The 16,816-nt window shown below is 43.3% G+C and overlaps 1 protein-coding gene across 1 annotated transcript; it reads right to left on the bottom strand.

Annotated features, from left to right (window-relative positions):
* Positions 1-4,125: 4,125 nt before the first annotated feature.
* C19H6orf52 (chromosome 19 C6orf52 homolog) lies at positions 4,126-16,719 on the bottom strand. Its single transcript, XM_021647281.1, has 4 exons — positions 16,585-16,719; positions 8,465-8,734; positions 8,036-8,102; positions 4,126-4,235 (listed from the first exon to the last, which is right to left on the bottom strand). The coding sequence occupies exons 1-4, from the start codon at positions 16,717-16,719 to the stop codon at positions 4,126-4,128; spliced, it is 582 nt and encodes a 193-aa protein (XP_021502956.1).
* Positions 16,720-16,816: the final 97 nt, after the last annotated feature.

Raw genomic sequence — 16,816 nt, forward strand, 5'->3', positions numbered from 1 at the left:
CATTCTTACAGGCTGTATTCACGGGTTTTCTCGCTGCTGTGAGCAAATGCCAGGCAAGAGTCCATTTAAATGAGGAAGGGTTTCTTCTGTCTTAGTGTCTAAGGAGACACAGTCTGTCACAGGAGGGAAGATACTGCAGCAGGATCGTGAGGCAGCTGGTCACTTTGGCTCTTCAGTCCGGGAGCAGAAAGGCTACAAAACCTCAAGCCCACCCCCAGTGACCCACTCTTCTAGCAAGGATTGACTTCATAAAGGTTCTAGAACCTTCCCAAATCATGCCACCAACTGAACTGGGATGAAATGCTTAAACACATGAGCTGGTGGGAGCTATTTGACATTCAAACTACCATGTAAAACTCTTGGTAGAATGAGGCAAGGTTTTCACAGAATGTTATTTCTGAAGTGTAGAGGGCTTATACTGTTAGAAAATGGAGCCTTTCTTTCCTCCTGCCTTGGTTCTGGGCATTGTACAACTTTCTCTACCCTGTGGGGTCTTGGGGATCACCTAAGGTTGTCAGGCTTAGTAGCAAGTACATTTACCTGCTGAGGCGTCTTACCAACTCCATACATTCTTTTAAAATATGTTATTTACTTGATACTGGCGACTGGACCCAGGGCCTTGATGATATTCTAAGTACCCAAGCTACTGCCCGCTGAGGTACACTGTAGGTTATCAGGGTATGGGAGGCAGAGAGAGAGTGAGAATGAGGAGCTATTATCCAGTGGATAGGGAGGTTCACTGTGGGGAGAGAAAGAATTCTGGATATGGATGGTGGTGATAATTATGCGATAACCTCCTATTCTCCTCTTCTTCACCGGGGAGACAATGTGACAGACTAGCTCATGCTCCTGCCACACCTCTCACACCGTGATGAATTATACTCTCAAGAAGCATAAGCTAAAATCATGGTCAGAGCCATGGCAAAAAGTAACTAATGCAGCCTCAAAGCATCTAGTCGCACGGGTGATGCGGCAGTCACGCTGAGATGACAGGGTGGTTGGCTCTCAGCAGTCTTTTTCTTATCATGTTATGATTTAAATGAACTGTGACACTTGGTACCCAGATAGTACCGTGCTGTTTGACGTGGTTCTGGAGACTTTAGGAGACAGCCCTGGAGAAGTATGTCACTGTGGGCTCTGAAGGGCTTCAGCGGTCCCTTCCTCGTTCTCTGCTTCCAGCCTGGCCCGTGTGTAGAACCCCCTCTGTCACGTGTTTTGATCACTGTGATCTGCTGTAGCACGTAGAGCCAGCCAGGTGTGGTCTAAACCCCCTGAAACTGTGAGCCAAGACAAGCCCCTGTCTTAAAGTTGTTTTCTCGGGCATTTTGCTCAAAGCCACATTAAAAAGTAGCTCTGGTTCCTTGAATGGAGTAAGCAAAAATCTATTTACTACCGGTTCACACCTTCCTAAATTTGCCTCGTCAGATAATCAGGGTTCCGTTCTATTGTCTCAGTGATTTCCTCTTCCTTAATAAAGCAAAACAAAATGTAGCACACTGAAAAAAAATAGCAGTTTTCCAGGCTTTGGTCATCAGCCATGTTGGGTATGACAGTGTCCGCTTTCTCTCTCCCCACTCACACAAAAACAGTGTCTTCCCTTGATGTCATAGATGAGATCATTACAGACAGGACAATGAGAGCCACAGCTGGTAATCTATGACCTGTCCTGCTTCCAAGGTAGGAATTTGTCACCATCAATTAGGTAGGTGGGTGTCCCTGTTAACTTGCAATAGGAAGAGTTGGTCAGTCTAACAATCGATGACTCACAATGTGGTCAGTCAGTTCCCAGAGTCCTCTCCTCTCTCCACATCAGAGCCATTCATGATATCAGTTGCTCCTGTCTGGTCGCTGCCTTCAGAGGGAGCCTCTGCACCCACTGAGGCTTTCTGGCTTGTGAGCTAAATCGGACCTGCTTATGCAAGTGAGGTTTTACTAGAACACAGCTTGGCTTCGGGTCCTCAGTCACGTGTTCTTCAAGAGCAAAGCTGAATCCCAGGTAGACAGACAGGACGGCCTGCAGAATAAAGAGTATCTATCTGGACCCAGGTGTGGGGCTTCTCACTCATAATCTCAGCACTTAGGAGGCCGAGGGATGAGGATGGCTTCAGCTCCAGGCCAGCCTGAGCTACATAGTGAGTAGTTCTAGGGCAGCTTGAGCTACAGTGTAAGACTAAAGAAAAAAAAAAAAGGAAAAAAAAAAAAAAAAAAAAGGAAAACAAACAAAAATCAGACTATCTTTTGTTCTAGCTTCATTTAGCCACACTTTAAAAGGTTCTATTTTCCAAGTACTTGGGAGGCCAAGGCAAAAAGATCAAGAGATTAAGCACACCTTGGGCTATATAGTGAGACCATGTCTCAAAACCCCAAACCAACCTAAACAGCAGCAACCAAAAGAGTCTGTTTGCCTCATTTCCTCTCCATCTCCAGTGCTGGGACCTGGTTTACGGAGTTCAGAGGATCAAGCCCTGCTTCATGTGTGCTAGGCAAGCACTTTGCTAACTGAGCTACATCTCCAGCCTTCCTTTTTACGTTGATACGAGATTGATGTAAATGAGATTAAATTGGTTGTTCCTTTAAAACAAATATGCAAACAGTATGGATTTGTGGTCATTTCTCTAACAAAGAATTACTTGACTGAATTTAAATTTTTTGCCCTGCTGATTTGTGTCTGTGTATTTTTCATTTCACTGCCAAATCCTAGAGCAAGCTTTTGGATTTGGTCTAAACATACCTTCCTGGAGCCTGATAGTCCTTGTTCTACTCTAGTCATCTTAAGCGAGGACACAATTTCACCCCTGGGGGATATTTGGCTCTGTCTGGGAACATTTTAGTCACACCACAGCACAACAGTGCTAAGGGCATCTTAAGGCAGAGGTTAGGAAAATGCTCAAGATAATCCTGGGGAGAAAAGTTTGGGCTCCAATGGCAAATGGGAAGCCCTGTCCCTGCCTTGGTTTGCAGCAGCTGGCGCCCACCAGGTTTCCTGTGGGTCTTTCCAAGGCCTGTGCATGTGAGGTTTAGCTAAGTACCTTTGGAAAGGAGGCAACGTCCAATCCCTTTGCTTATGATCTGACCAAATCTTCTAAACATACCCTTTTAGCCTAGAAGTCCATGACCTCAGCCCAGGGGGTCTCGCTTAAGGGTCTGTTTGGGGCAAAACAATAAACAAAGCACAACAACAAAAACATCTACTTAAGTTTTTATACTTTGTTATTTGATGTATGTGTATGTTTTCCTGCATGTATGCTTATGCGCCACATATATGCCTAGCACCTATAGAAGCCAAGGCATCAGATTCCCCTGGAACTGGAGTTACAGATGGCTGTGAGTTGTCATGTGGGTGCTGAGACTTGAACCCAGGTCCTCTAGGAAGAACAGCCAGTGCTCTTAACCACCAGGCCATCTCTCCAACTACCTCACTACTCACTTCATAAGCACGACTGCCTTGCATAAAGTCCCAATTTCTTGATCTTAAAACAAAACAAAAACAAAAACAAAACAAAGAGTCAGATTGAGTAGATGAGATGAACTTTGTAGATTCTTAGGAATCTTTTTGTCCAACTGAATGGCTCTCTGCTATCTTCTGCTGTTAAACCAGTTTTAAACAGAGCCTAAGGGTCAGTGGAGACTGAGCAACCAGTTCTAATTGACATTTGCCAGACAAGATGCCAGTGAGGGATTTTGCATCCGGTGTGCATCTGGTTCTCTCTCCATGAAGGTTTACTGTTACAGGAAGTGGGGAAAACACAGCAGCTACGGCCACCCACCAACCCTAGAGCTCAAACCCACCTCTACAAAACCTATCTCCCAATGCCATCTTGTAACTTCTGCCTTATCAGTCATGTGAATTCTCCCTGAACTGACTTAAGATGACACCCTTCCTGGAGTGGCTGTGCTGGTACTCTTTATTTACATCATATTCCCTCATGTCAGTCTCACTGAGGTTTATAATTACACACAGCTTCTGAGGGCTGGGGACTAACTTAGTGATAGAATGTTTGCCTAACATGTGCCAGGCCCTGGCTGGGCTTAATCACAATCCTGGAGGGGGAGGGGAGAATTAACACAGCAGTTGGGGGGCATGGTGAACACTTGCTACACTTTGCCCTGGGCTCTTCTGCCATGTTAGAACAGTTTCCAGTTGCCGATGGAGCTCGCGAGGGAGTCATCCATTTCTTCACTTTCTGCCACGAACTCCTTGTTTGATTCTTCAGTATTCAGATGAAGGTTTGGGTCTGCAGAAGCCAATCACAGATACAAGGACATAGTTTCACCTAACACATACTGGTAATGGCTGAAAACGAGAGACTTTGTAAAAAAAAAAAAAAGCATTAATAACATGTATTACAGACATTAAAAGCTAAAAATTTTAATTGGGGGAACAGGCTCAGCATACTAGATATGCTCATATAAAAATGTCCTTCTGTAACATAGTACTGGGCATAATGAATATACAGAGAAAAAAATTAAAAAGGTAAAAGATACTTGGGAGGAAATTAATTCTGTTTCCTCCCACCAAGACTTGAAAACAGCAGCTCAAGCTGTGAAAGTGGCAACATGAGGCTCATCAGGGGTAGAGAAAACTGGAGGAGGTGAAGGAAGACAGAAATCTACAGGTGTTTGGGGATGAATTCCATTTAGGGAAACGGAAAAAGTCAAGGATGAGACCTGGTGGACGCCTTGTACACAGCGAGCCACGACTGAGCTCCGGGGGCAGGGTCCTGAAAAGCAAGCACATTGCCTTGCCTGCTTGCCAAACAGACCGATGTAAGGGAACAAACTTTGTGTATCAACTGATTCTGAAGCAGAGAACCTGGCCTCCTCTTTCCGAAGCCTGGGGCCCAAGATAAGGTGGTCATGAACGAGTCACATCTGGGTTTTCCTGAAGCTCCAAAGTCAACTTTAAAAAAACCAAACGACAACAAAACAGAATCAATGTTTTTCCTCCCTACACTCAATGTAACTAAAGAAGCTCATTGCTGTTTTTTGCAAGTCTAAATGCATCCAGGACCATAATTTGCCTCCCAGGGGTTCATATTCCTTGGCAAGGCTGCCAGGGACTGAATGGTGTGTCCCTCCCAGAGCTTCGTATCCTGAAGTTGTAGCACTGATTTTGAGAGTCTTTGGAGCTGGGGCCTTGCGGAAGAAATCAGTGTTTGAGGGGTCATAGGTCAGGGCACTGGTCTGAGGGGATTAGTGTCCTTAAGTGAGAAGGCAGCCAAGATTATATCCTCATTTTCAGTATCAACAGGAAGAAGAGATCATGTCAGAACATGCAGAGGGCTACCATCTACGTGCGAGGAAAAGAGCTGTTGCCAGAGCCTGAGTCTGGAACTTCTAGTCTCCAGAGCTGTGTGGCTTGGCTGAGAAATAATGGGGAGAATCTTGCCTGTTTCAACCACCCAGCCTGTGGCATTTTGTTACAGTAGTTCTAGCAGCTAATACAGTTCCCTTTCATATTAATTACTTTGAAATCATATTCATCGATGGTGTCATCATTTGAATCTTTTGAGCCGTATTTCTTTCGAGAACTTATGACCATAAAGATCACATCTTCCAACCTGGGAGAGGTTGTAAATGCCATTAAACCCCAGTACTCAGAAGGTAGAGGCAGGGGAATCTCTGTGAGTTTGAGTCCAGCCTGCTCTACATAGTGAGTTCCAGGCTAGCCAGGGCTATGTAAAAAGACTCTAAGATTGCATCTTTCTTTCTCCTGAACTTTCTGAGTTTTTTTTTTCTTAAATTCAGTTCCAGGTATCTTTCCTGTGCAGTCAAGGACAGTTTAGGGGGTGTTTTGTTTTTGTTTTTTTTTTTTTTTAACATGTTGTGGTTGGAGGGTGGGTGTTGGATGACACACTTATATAATTTCCTATAATCTGTGATCAGGAGTCTGACAAATAAGCCTATTAAATGCAAGGCAGAGAGATTCACAGGAGTCAAGGGGGACAGCTGTATTGTATCCATGCACATGGAAAACAGTGAATACTCAAGTACCCCATCTCTTCGGCTGTGCCGTTAGTTTGCCTACTAGAAAGTTAAACTCACCTTCTTGGGTGGCTGGTGCTTCATGTTGCATTTCTAGTGAGCTGCGATTCCCTGGGTCTGCTTACTGGCTTGCTCCTCATGGCTTGCTCAGCCTGATTTCTTACAGAACTCAGGAAGACCAGCCCAGGGATGACATCACCCACAGAGGCTTGGGTCTTCCCTATCAATCACTAATTAAGAAAATACCTTACAGCCTGATCTGATGGTGGCATTCCTCAATGACTGTTTCCTCCTTTCAAACACCAGTAGTTTGTGTGTCAAGTTGACACAAGAACTAGCCAGCACAGACACACAAGAGCTCTTCCAATGGCACGCTTGCATAGCCTCCGAGCCAGGCTTGACAGTCCACTTTGCAGAAAGAAAACCAACTGAACATTAATCTGTCTGGGATAGTATAGAGCTAGTAGGTAAGATCTGAATCCTGACTATCTGTATCAGAAAGCTAGGTATTTGGGGGTATTGTTGTTTGATTTTTGGAGACAGGGTATTCTCATGTAGCCCAGGCTGGCCTTGAACATTTGATTTTTGTGCCTCACAAATTCTGGGATTGAAGACACACAGCCCCATGCCTAGCTTGCTGTATGTCATCATTATGTTTATTGCTCACATTTTTTAACCCAAAAGAAATCCCCTGACAGCTGAAGTAAGCTCCTTTTCTTCCTTGGTAAATCTAAGGACTAACATCTGCAACAGTTGACTAATACAAAGATTTCTTAAAGATCAATTTCTGTTTCTTTAGAAGGGAGATCAATTAGCATGCAAACTCCATGATGGCCACCAGAGCCTCACAAAGACGACCACCTGCTCCCTGTATTAGGACAACAAAGGCTGGGATGGGTCTGCTTAGCCAGGGGTCAGTAGAAGTAGAACAGGACTGGGAGGGATGAGTACCAACAGGCAATGGTGTCCATTTCTCCATCTCTCCCTTTCCCTTTTCAGTGACAAAACATTTTCTCTTCTTTCTCAAATATAACACATTTAAAACCTTTTTGTGGGTCCAACCTTGTTCTCTTCGAAACAACTGAAGAAAACACCTCTAGCCTATCACTTCTAAGGCACGCGTGGGTCCCCAGTAATCAGTGGCCCAGAGGGGAACCAAGAAGCCATCGCCACAGCAACTATTTCCTGCTTTTTCTCTTAAAAAAAAAAAAAAAAGTAAAATTTGAATGTGGAGAAGGTCCCGTGTCTCATCTCAACTTAATTCATTTGTACTGACCTCACATAACAGGTATTTGACTTAAGTACTAGAAGCCCCAAGATTAAGGATGTTTTGACCCCTTGTAGACAGTGAAAGTGTGAGAACACAAGGGGCCAGAGAGAAAGAAGTGGGAAGGGATGAGCCAGGCCTCTGTCCACTCCCACAACAACTGCAGTGATGTTGTGAGTGTACAGACGGTTCCGCTGGCCTGTGTCATGATCTACTCATCTCTGGAGGTTCTTCCTCTCAGCTCTTCGATGGGGTTAAGTTTCTAGCATGGGAACTTTAGGGCACTCACTCATTTTAATCTAGCCCCTCCACTTCCAGAAGTGAAGTTTCAAAAAAACTAAACAAAACAAAGCAATACAAAAACCACGAAAACCAGCCAGGCAAACGCGTGAAGAAAGGTCAAAGAAGTTTGCCCAGGCTCTGATAATATTTTGAATGTTAGGAGACGATGGAATAAAAACCACAATTCCTCTAAGAAGAGCTAGTTCAACCGTTTGAAGTGGGATGTCACCCTGAAACCCTGGCTGGCCTTGAACTCTGATCCCACCACCTCTGCCTCCAGAGGTTTTAGGGGTATTGTTTTAGCTTGTTTGATTAGTTTGGTTTGGTTTCTGGGCTTTGTAATGCTCGGAATCAGCTCTACCACTTAAGCTGCAATACCCAGGTCCTAGAGAGGAGAAGTTTTAAAGAAGGCTGTCTTTAAATAGCTTTGAAGTACAAGCAAGTTAAAAAAAAAAAATGAAGCCCCATGCCTTCCCACAGCAGAAAGAAAGCTCAACCAACCCAACAGGTCAGGAGTGTGGAAGACGCTGAAGACAGATTTATTCCAAGATTTATACTTTCTCCCAACCTGAGAGGGAATGAGTACAGAGGTGTAGGTTATCTTCACAGGCCTTAGAAACATATCACTAGTCAGCATTAAATATCTTTCTAAAAGTAGTCATGGCTTTCATTAGTCCCTTAAAAGTTCTTCCCAATCCCAGTTTAAGGCTCAGCAAAATCTATTTTAAATGACCATCTAAAATTTATTAGCAAAAATTTTTAGGCCAAGATTTAATCAGTGTATTACTTCACTTTCTAGAGGACTCCGGAAGAATTTAGATCATTTGCCTGTCAAAAAGAAAAGAAAAATAAAAAGAGGAATGGGGGAACAGAAAATGTAAGGGAATGATGACCACACAGATGACTAAGATTTGTTTCAACAAGAGTTACCTCTGGAATGGCCCAGGCTCCAGCTAGGGCTTCAGCATTCTCATATACACAGAGAGGGCTGGGTCCATTTCCATTCACCGTGGAGCCGTAGCTGAAGCAGGAAAGACGACAAAAGATGTGCAGCTGTTCATAATGGTTGTCACAGTGGCTGCAGTGGAACCTCAGCCACTCCCTGATGACAGACGGAAGAGGACAAGGAGTGACAATCGTCACCCACTGTGGAAGCACCACACACTCACTCTTTTCCAGAAGTTTCAAGTATGGATGATTCTGCGTCAGCCATTTAAAATGAAAACGCCGGTGTTCCAAGTAACAGGCTGGCACTTGGCAAAAAGCTTGTGTTGAATAACACTGATGCTTTCATTCAAAGTATAAAATAAAACCACACTCACCTTTGCCAGATGAGGCAATAGTTATTTTGTTGAGCCATCCCAAAGCCTGCAACATCCCCCTGTCTGGCCATTTCTCCTGACGCTTTCGTTTCTGGGTCTGAAATTACATCGGCTGGATCAACCCTTACAAATAAGCTCTAATAAGCAGCCATGAAACAGGGCAATTATATTTGGTGGCAATTCCTGCTAGGCAATCGTTTCCTGACGTCGAGGAAAGGTGTGAGAGGAAGCAGGCAAGCATCTGCAACCACCTTGTGCAAACTTCTCTGACTCGCAGCTGCCAGTACTTCCCAGAACTGTCAGGGCTGGGGAAACCTGCAGAATTTCTCGGTGTGTATGTGTGTGAGCTTTGAAGAAGCCATACTCTCCACTGCCTGGTCCCCACCCCACCCCTCGTTAGGTCAGAAAGTCACTTTCGGTATCTAAAAATCTAAACAAATACCACAATCTGACGTGCTCTCTCCTCAGCAATCTGTTAAGAATAACCACCGGAGCCAACACCTCATGGCTCTCTTTTTAGATATCTGAATAGAGAAACCATTCTCTCAACCAGCTGCAGGCTCATCAAGAGGGATCTGCCTATCCACAGGCTACACTAACGCAGGTCAGAGCTAAGGTTTTGTATTGTTGCTGGGCATGGTGCCACTTGGCAGGCAGAGACAGGCAGATCTCGTGAGCTCGAGGCCAGCCTCTTCCTCAAAGGGAGGCCAGGACAGCCAGGACAGCCAGGACTGTTACACAGAGAAACCCTGTCTCAAAAACCCTGTCTCAAACCCCGTATTGTCAAGAATCTCAGAATCTCTGTAGAAGAGGCTAGCCTCAAACTTACACTTTTCTGCCTCAGTGTCCTGAGTGCCAGGGGGGTCACAGCTTTATCAGTGTTTTGTTTTGTTTTAGTTTTACAACCAAAGACATAGCAAAGGAACAGTATGCAAGCTTTAATGTTCCTCTGGTGCTTGTTTGTTTTAAAATCTATTTTAGTGTATGTGTGAGAGCCTAAGTGTTTATACGCTGTATATGTATGCAGGAGCCTGTGGCGTCAAGAGGAGGGCCTTGGACCCCTGGGACCCCTGCAGTCACAGGTGGTTGTGGGCTACCATGCTGGGGCTGAGAAGTCAAGCCTGGGTCCTCTGCAAGAACAGCACGTGCTCTCCACCACTGAGCCATCTCTCCAGCCCCGCTGACTGATTGTCTAAGGATGTCCTCCCAGTTCCTTGCTTGCCTAGGAAATGATAATTATTGCATCCGGTCTCCACTGCTGTAAGACCCAGATGCGGTGGTCTCTATGCCACTAGAAGAGCCCCGAAGAAAGGTCACATTACTCCAACTTGATAAGTGTCAGTGCATAACCTCTTCTCTAACATTGTGAAGGCTGGGCTTGAGAGTCTGTGGACTGTGGACTCTTTCTAGCAGCGCTATACTGGCCTGCTCCCAGGGTCGTTTGACTAAACAGATGTCTGTGAAAGCCACTTTTGTTTCCATTATTTCATCAAATTCAGCGCAATTCCTAACTCTTGTAGCACTTAGACTCCAGCTAAACGTGAAGGATTTTTTTTTCTATAAAAAAAAAAAAAAGAAAGAAAAACTTACTCATTTTAGAACTTTTCGAATTATTTATTTATTTATTTATTTATTTAATTTATTCACTTTACATCCTGGTCGTAGCCTCCTCCCTCCCCTCCTCTCAGTCCCACACTCTTCCCACCCTCCCCTATTCCTCAGAAAAGGGGAGCCCCCCCACCCACCTAACCCAGCTTATCAAGTCACATGAGGACTGAGTTTGTCCCTGTGGCCTGGTAAGGCAGTCCTGTTAGGGGGAGGTGATCAAAAAGCAGGCAACAGAGTCCATGTCAGAGACAGCCCCCACTCCCTTCACTAGTGGACCCAGATGAAGCCTGAGCTGCCAATCGGCTTCATATATGTAGAGGACCTCGGTCCAGTCCATGCATGGTCCTTGGTTGGTGCTTCAGACTGCACAGGCCCCTCTAGGTCCTCGTTAGTTGATACTGTTGGTCTTCTTGTGGAGCTCTTGTCACCTCTAGATCCTTTAAACCTTCCCCCCTCCCACATTTCCATGCTTCACCCATTGTTTGGTTGTGAGGCAAAGTTGTTAGGAGACCACTTCCTGAACAGAACACCAATAGCTCAGGCCCTATGATCATTAATTAATAAGTGGGACCTCATGAAACTGAAATGCTGCTGTAAGGCAAAGGACACTGTCAATAGAAATGGCAATCTACAGATTGGGAAAAGATCTTCACCAATCTTATACCTGACAAAGGGTTAATATCTAAAATATATAAAGAACTCAAAAAATTAAACACCAACAAGCAAAATGACCCAATTGAAAAAGGGGGTGCAGAGTTAAACAGAGAATTCTCAATAGAGGAATCTCGAGTGGGTGAGAAGCACTTAAAAGAAATGCCCAACATCCTTAGTCATCAGGGAAATGCAAATCAAAGTGACTCTGAGATTCCATCTTACACCTTTCAGAATGGATCAAAACTCAAGTGACAGCACATGCTGGCAAGGATGTGGAGAAAGGGGAACACTCCTCCATTTAGAACCTTTCATACCAAGAAAATCAGAACCATGGCTGTGAATAAGTGAGTTGAGCCTGAAGTCAGGAACGTGGCAACTGATCACTAAGGTGGCCAGGAGGCTGAGGAAGGGAGAGACCAACATGCCATGTGAAATCCTCTTGGAGAGATGTCAGGAGCTGATAGACGAAAGACCTTGAGCAAGGATCCTGGAAGAAACTTGGGCACTGAAAAGCCAGCTCTCCGTGAATGTTAGTGCCCCAGGGAGGTTGAGTACAATCTCGCTTTAACTCAGAAATGCAAAGGGACCAAACACCTCTGGGAATACACCTATACTCAACCCCCACAGTCAGAGAATCTAACAGAGTTGCCACCTTTCATGTGGAAGAAGGAAGATGAATGAGTGGGAATATCACCCTCAGATTTTTTTTTTTCCTGAAAAGGGCTACTTTCCTGCACTTTCACTTACCACTGCCACTCCAAAAGGAACAGCTGCTGTTCAAAATGAAATACAGGTAACTACTGTATTGTAGTTGTTTCTCTCTCTTTGCAAATTAAACAAAGCCAGGTCCTCAATAAATATTTGCTGGATGAATTAATGAATGAAGGCATGGCTCAGGTGCAAGGAGCTTTGCAATCAATCATTTTAAAATACAATAAAAATCCTGCTAGTGTGTTATTGACCTCTCAACAGTTGGTTTGCTCATTGGCAGCTTCAGTTTTCACACTGTGATTAAGTGGCCTTTTGCAACCTGTTTTGAGAAAACAGGAGGTCTTAGGAAAAGTATGTCCCATTCGAATCTAATTGAATAGGTGTATGATCCCCCCGTGGTTTGTTTCAGAGAATGAGTCCTGCAACCTGAGCCAGTTAAAATGGTGCTGAGCTGGCTGGGAAAGAAATGAAAAGCTGAAGCTTTGTTCTCTGTGAATGAGAAAGTTCAAGGTCAAGAGTGTTTAAGACACAAGAGTGGTAATTGCAATAACTGGCTGCTGCTTAGTTCTGTGGCCTTGCGATGTTACTTTCCTGGGTGTGTTTCGGCGTTTATAACCCAAGACCAAATTAGCATATTTTAATGTGGGATTTTATTTTATTATTTTTTTTGATGGCATGTTAATGCATGCAAATATATTTAAAAGTGTAAAATCCAATTTTACTTCATTGAATCAGTAAATTCCACTAAAAGATCAATTAAATTTTGTTAATGTTCTCCAAAAATTTAGATCTACAGATTTTCATATAATTTTAAGGAATTAAATACCTTTGACATTTATCAATGTGCCCTCCACCCTATCATTTAACTTTTGGCAGACATACTCCTTTAGTCTTCTGAGCTCAGATTTTGGTTTCACTACTTTCTAAGGGTTTTGTTTGTTTGTTTGTTTTGTCTTTTGTAAAATCACTATAGCACCTACACTTAATGAATTACATCCTAGAGCCAACCATATTCTTTGATTCCTAGTTGGAGCAGAGGACTTTTGTCAAATTACAAAGCTCTCCTCAAAACTTCCGAAATGTAGGCGGGCTAAAATGTGATGTTCTGGCACTAACACATTCCAGTATAGGATTAAATTTGCAGGAGCTTTGCATCTGAATTAGGTGCCCATACTGAGCCCATCAGATCAAACCAGTGTAGACTTTATTCACTTTAACCCACCCTCAGTTGCCTGATAGAAGCCTTGCAGCCAATTAAATGACAATCAACAGATTATTTAAAGAACTAAACTGTAGCTAATTAGATTACTCCTACGTTATTCTGTAAAGATCATTTGACCACAGTATTCTGGAGTTCCCAGAACCTGCTTTGGTTTTGGAAGCAACTCAATTTTCAAACAATGGTGTTAAATTTTTGTCATTGTTTTTGTTGCTGCTGCTGCTGCGTGCATGCATGAGCGTGTGAGTGTGCCTGTGTGTGTTGGGAGTATTGAGACAGAATCTCAGACCAAAGCTGGCCTTGAATTTCTGATTCTTTTGTCTGTAAATCCCCAGTTTGGAGATTACAGGTGTTTCTTGTTTTGTGACGGCTGAGAGATCTCCTGGAGCCTGGGCTTGCCTGAAACTGTGTTCCTGCCACCTCTGCCTCTTTTGTGCTGGATGACAAGTCATGTTTTGCTTCGTTCACATAAACTCTGCTTTACTCCACTGATCTCAACAATCGTTTATTTATTTATTATTAAAACTTTAATATGAAGAACCTGCAAAAAAAAAAAAGTGAAATTAACCAGATCCAAAAATCTATACATCCCAAAGAACTTCTATATAGTTAAAATAGCCATTATGAAGTTATAGAATTTCAAAATATTGGATTTTATACTTTTAAATGTTTTTCTGCATCTACATGTCTCAAAAAATGGAAAATTTATGATAGAGTTATGTTGGTCTCCTCCTGTCTCAGGTCTGTCTCTCAGCAGCCCATGAAGTCAGGAGGGGCATGGAGACAAACAAGAAAGGTGCTTGGAATAGCCAAGAAGCACCTCACAGTGATCACACACCCTGGGAACTAGCTGGTCGCTAATTCAACTTTAATTCCAGAGAACAAAGGTTATATACCCCTTAGGGAGTCGGGGAGGAGGTGTGGGCTCCAAAGATAGGTGTACATAATTGGTTGGACCTAGACACTTCAAGGATGCTTGATTTGCATTACACGGCACCCTCCTATCATATGGATGGAAACACAATACCTAATTATATAGGAGCTGGGAGGGGAGAGCTAGCAGGAAGCTGTGTCAGAGATCATATATAAATGTGGTTAGGGGTGTCTGTGTCTAAAGACTCTCCAGATGAAGTGAGGCAAAGACGAAGAGGCCCTGCTTGGAAAGAGGGAGTCCTGCCTTTAACACTGCCCAGCTCAGAATGCTTAGCCAGACTCAGTGACAACTACCACCTCAACCAGCAGAGTTAACAGTTTTATATCCTCCTTCATGACTTACATGCACATTATTTTCATTTATTCTTTCTTTGCCACCTACTATTCCTTTCTTGTTTTCCTTTCTATGTGTTATAGTATACCTACATGCATGTATGCTAGGATCCACATGAGGGAGAACAGTTTTTTGTTTTGTTTTGTTTTGTTTCCGAGATTGTATGGCTTTTCTTAATTTGTATATTCTAAGCCCATCCGTTTTCTTGCAAAATTTTATTTCATTTTCTTTAGAGCTGAATACTATTCCAGTCTATATAAGTACCAGATTTTCATTTTCCATTCATCTGTTGATAAACAACTCGATTTCCTTCCTATAGCGAATAAAGCAGCAATAAACATGTGGGTGCAAATGTCTCTGTTGGTAGGGTATGGATGGTCCCTATGTGCATTTCCAAGGGTGAAATTGTGGGGTCATATGGTTACATTTTAATTTTTTGAAGAATGCAAACTAATTTCCACTATGGCTGTATTAATTTGCAATTCACACTGCACTAGCAGTGAGTAAAGACTCCTCTCTTCCCCAATATTTGTCACATTTCTTGATATTGACTGGGGTGAGGAAGTAATCTCAAAGTAATGTTAATCGGCTTTTCTCTGATGTAGAACACTTTCAAAAATAGTTATTGGCCATTTGTTGTTTTTTTTTTTTTTTTTCTTGATAACTGTCCAGTCAATTAATTTGCTGAACTGTTAATTGGCAGTTTTATTTCCTTGGTTAATTTCTTCAATTCTTTGTAAATTCTGGGTATTAGTTGCTTGTCTGAAGTGTAGTTGGTAGATTTTTTTCCCATTCTGCCTGCTGTTTGCTCCGAGTTTCCTTTATTGTGCAGAAAGTTATTTCCATATAGGCCTACCCCCATGAAAGGTAGGAAATGGAAAAGTGAGCATTTCTTTGCCATTTTATTTCCAGGTCCTCTATTCCATTAGACTACCTGTTTTACATCAGTACCAGGCTGTCTCTATCACTATAGCTCTATAGTATTATTTGAGGCCAGGTGTTATAATTCCCCTTAGGATTGCTTTGGCTATTCATGCTTTTTTGTTTTGTGTGTCTGTGTGTGTGGTTCTTAATAAATTCTTGTATTTCTAATAAACTCTTGACATAATAAACTATGACATAAAAAACTCACGTTGTGTTAAATCTGTAGATTAATTTCGGTAGTACAGCCATTTTCACAATACTAATTCTACTAATCTAGGGGCACGGAAGATCTTTCCATAACTTTCTCTAGTAAAGATTAGGGAAATTAATGAAATAGAGATGAAGAACTTTTAGCAATCACACTTCCTCTGTTATAATTTTAAAAACTACCTGCATATATCATTTCTCCAACAGTAGCTGATATTTCCTTAGGGGTGATGGGGGGGGCGTCACTTCCAAGAACAACGGAGCAAATACAGCACACGATCCTAAAACAGTTTTATTCACTCCTTTCACTTTTTGGATACTATTACTATTACATTAAAGTGAGTATCATCTAAGGTGAAATGTTACACAGCATGTATAGGATGAAATGAGATGTTCTTACTTTGTTCCAAGCCAAGGGGACATATTCCAACTCTAGTGCTTCTCTGGAGAAAACGATTAAGTTTAAATAACATGGTAAGAAAAACTAGCAACAACTGAAGATACATAAATGAATTAACACAAGGATTTTCACCAGACTGCGGGCTTGTGAGTGGAATAGCCCAAACCAGATGAATACAGGCCTTCCCACAACTGAAATATCATCAGAACACCGAAAGTGAAATTGTTTCCCCGTACTCAGTCAAGACCGGCTAACTACGTAGACAATCTGTTGCCTCAAGAACAAGTATTTGGAAACAAAAGCCTAAGTACTTAAAGGGCTTCGTTATTCCACATGCCTGTGTGAAGATCAGACATAAGCATGAACTAACCCACCAGCTAGGATGTGTGTGTGTGTTTTCCTCTGAGATAAGCTTTCTCTGTGTAGCCTTAGCACTCCTGGGTTTGCTTTGTAGACCAGGCTGGCCTCGAACTCACAGAGATCCGCCTGCCTCTGCCTCCCTGAGTGCTGTGATTTAAAGGGGTTACACGCCCGGCTAATGTGTGCTCTTTTGAGATCCTCGGTAAACTCATCCCTGACCTTGCCTAAAACTTACGGAAACCTCAACTTAAAAAAAAAAAAGTCATTGCTTTCATTAGCCTTTGCTCTTTGCCTCTTAACACGCGAGTCTTCCCTGTCGAACGCCACGGTCCTCCTCCCTCGAGACAATCTTATCTGGTATTCCTAGCGCGGGCCAGCCTGATTGGCGCTTGGATCCGAGAGGGACTGAGGCGCGGGATGGCCTGGCCTGCGCTCCGGACACGGTCTGGCAGGACCGGGCTCTCTATCCAGCAAGGGAGCACGGCTAGCGGTGGTACCCGCGAGCCCGACCATGTCCGGGCCGATCCGACAGAGAGGTCCCTACACTGCTTTCTGCAGAAACAACCCGAAACCCTTCGCCCCGGAGAAGTGGCAGGAGGAAGCGAGTGCA

Source organism: Meriones unguiculatus, chromosome 19, assembly GCF_030254825.1.
Source record: "Meriones unguiculatus strain TT.TT164.6M chromosome 19, Bangor_MerUng_6.1, whole genome shotgun sequence".
NCBI classification, from domain to species: Eukaryota; Metazoa; Chordata; class Mammalia; order Rodentia; family Muridae; genus Meriones; species Meriones unguiculatus.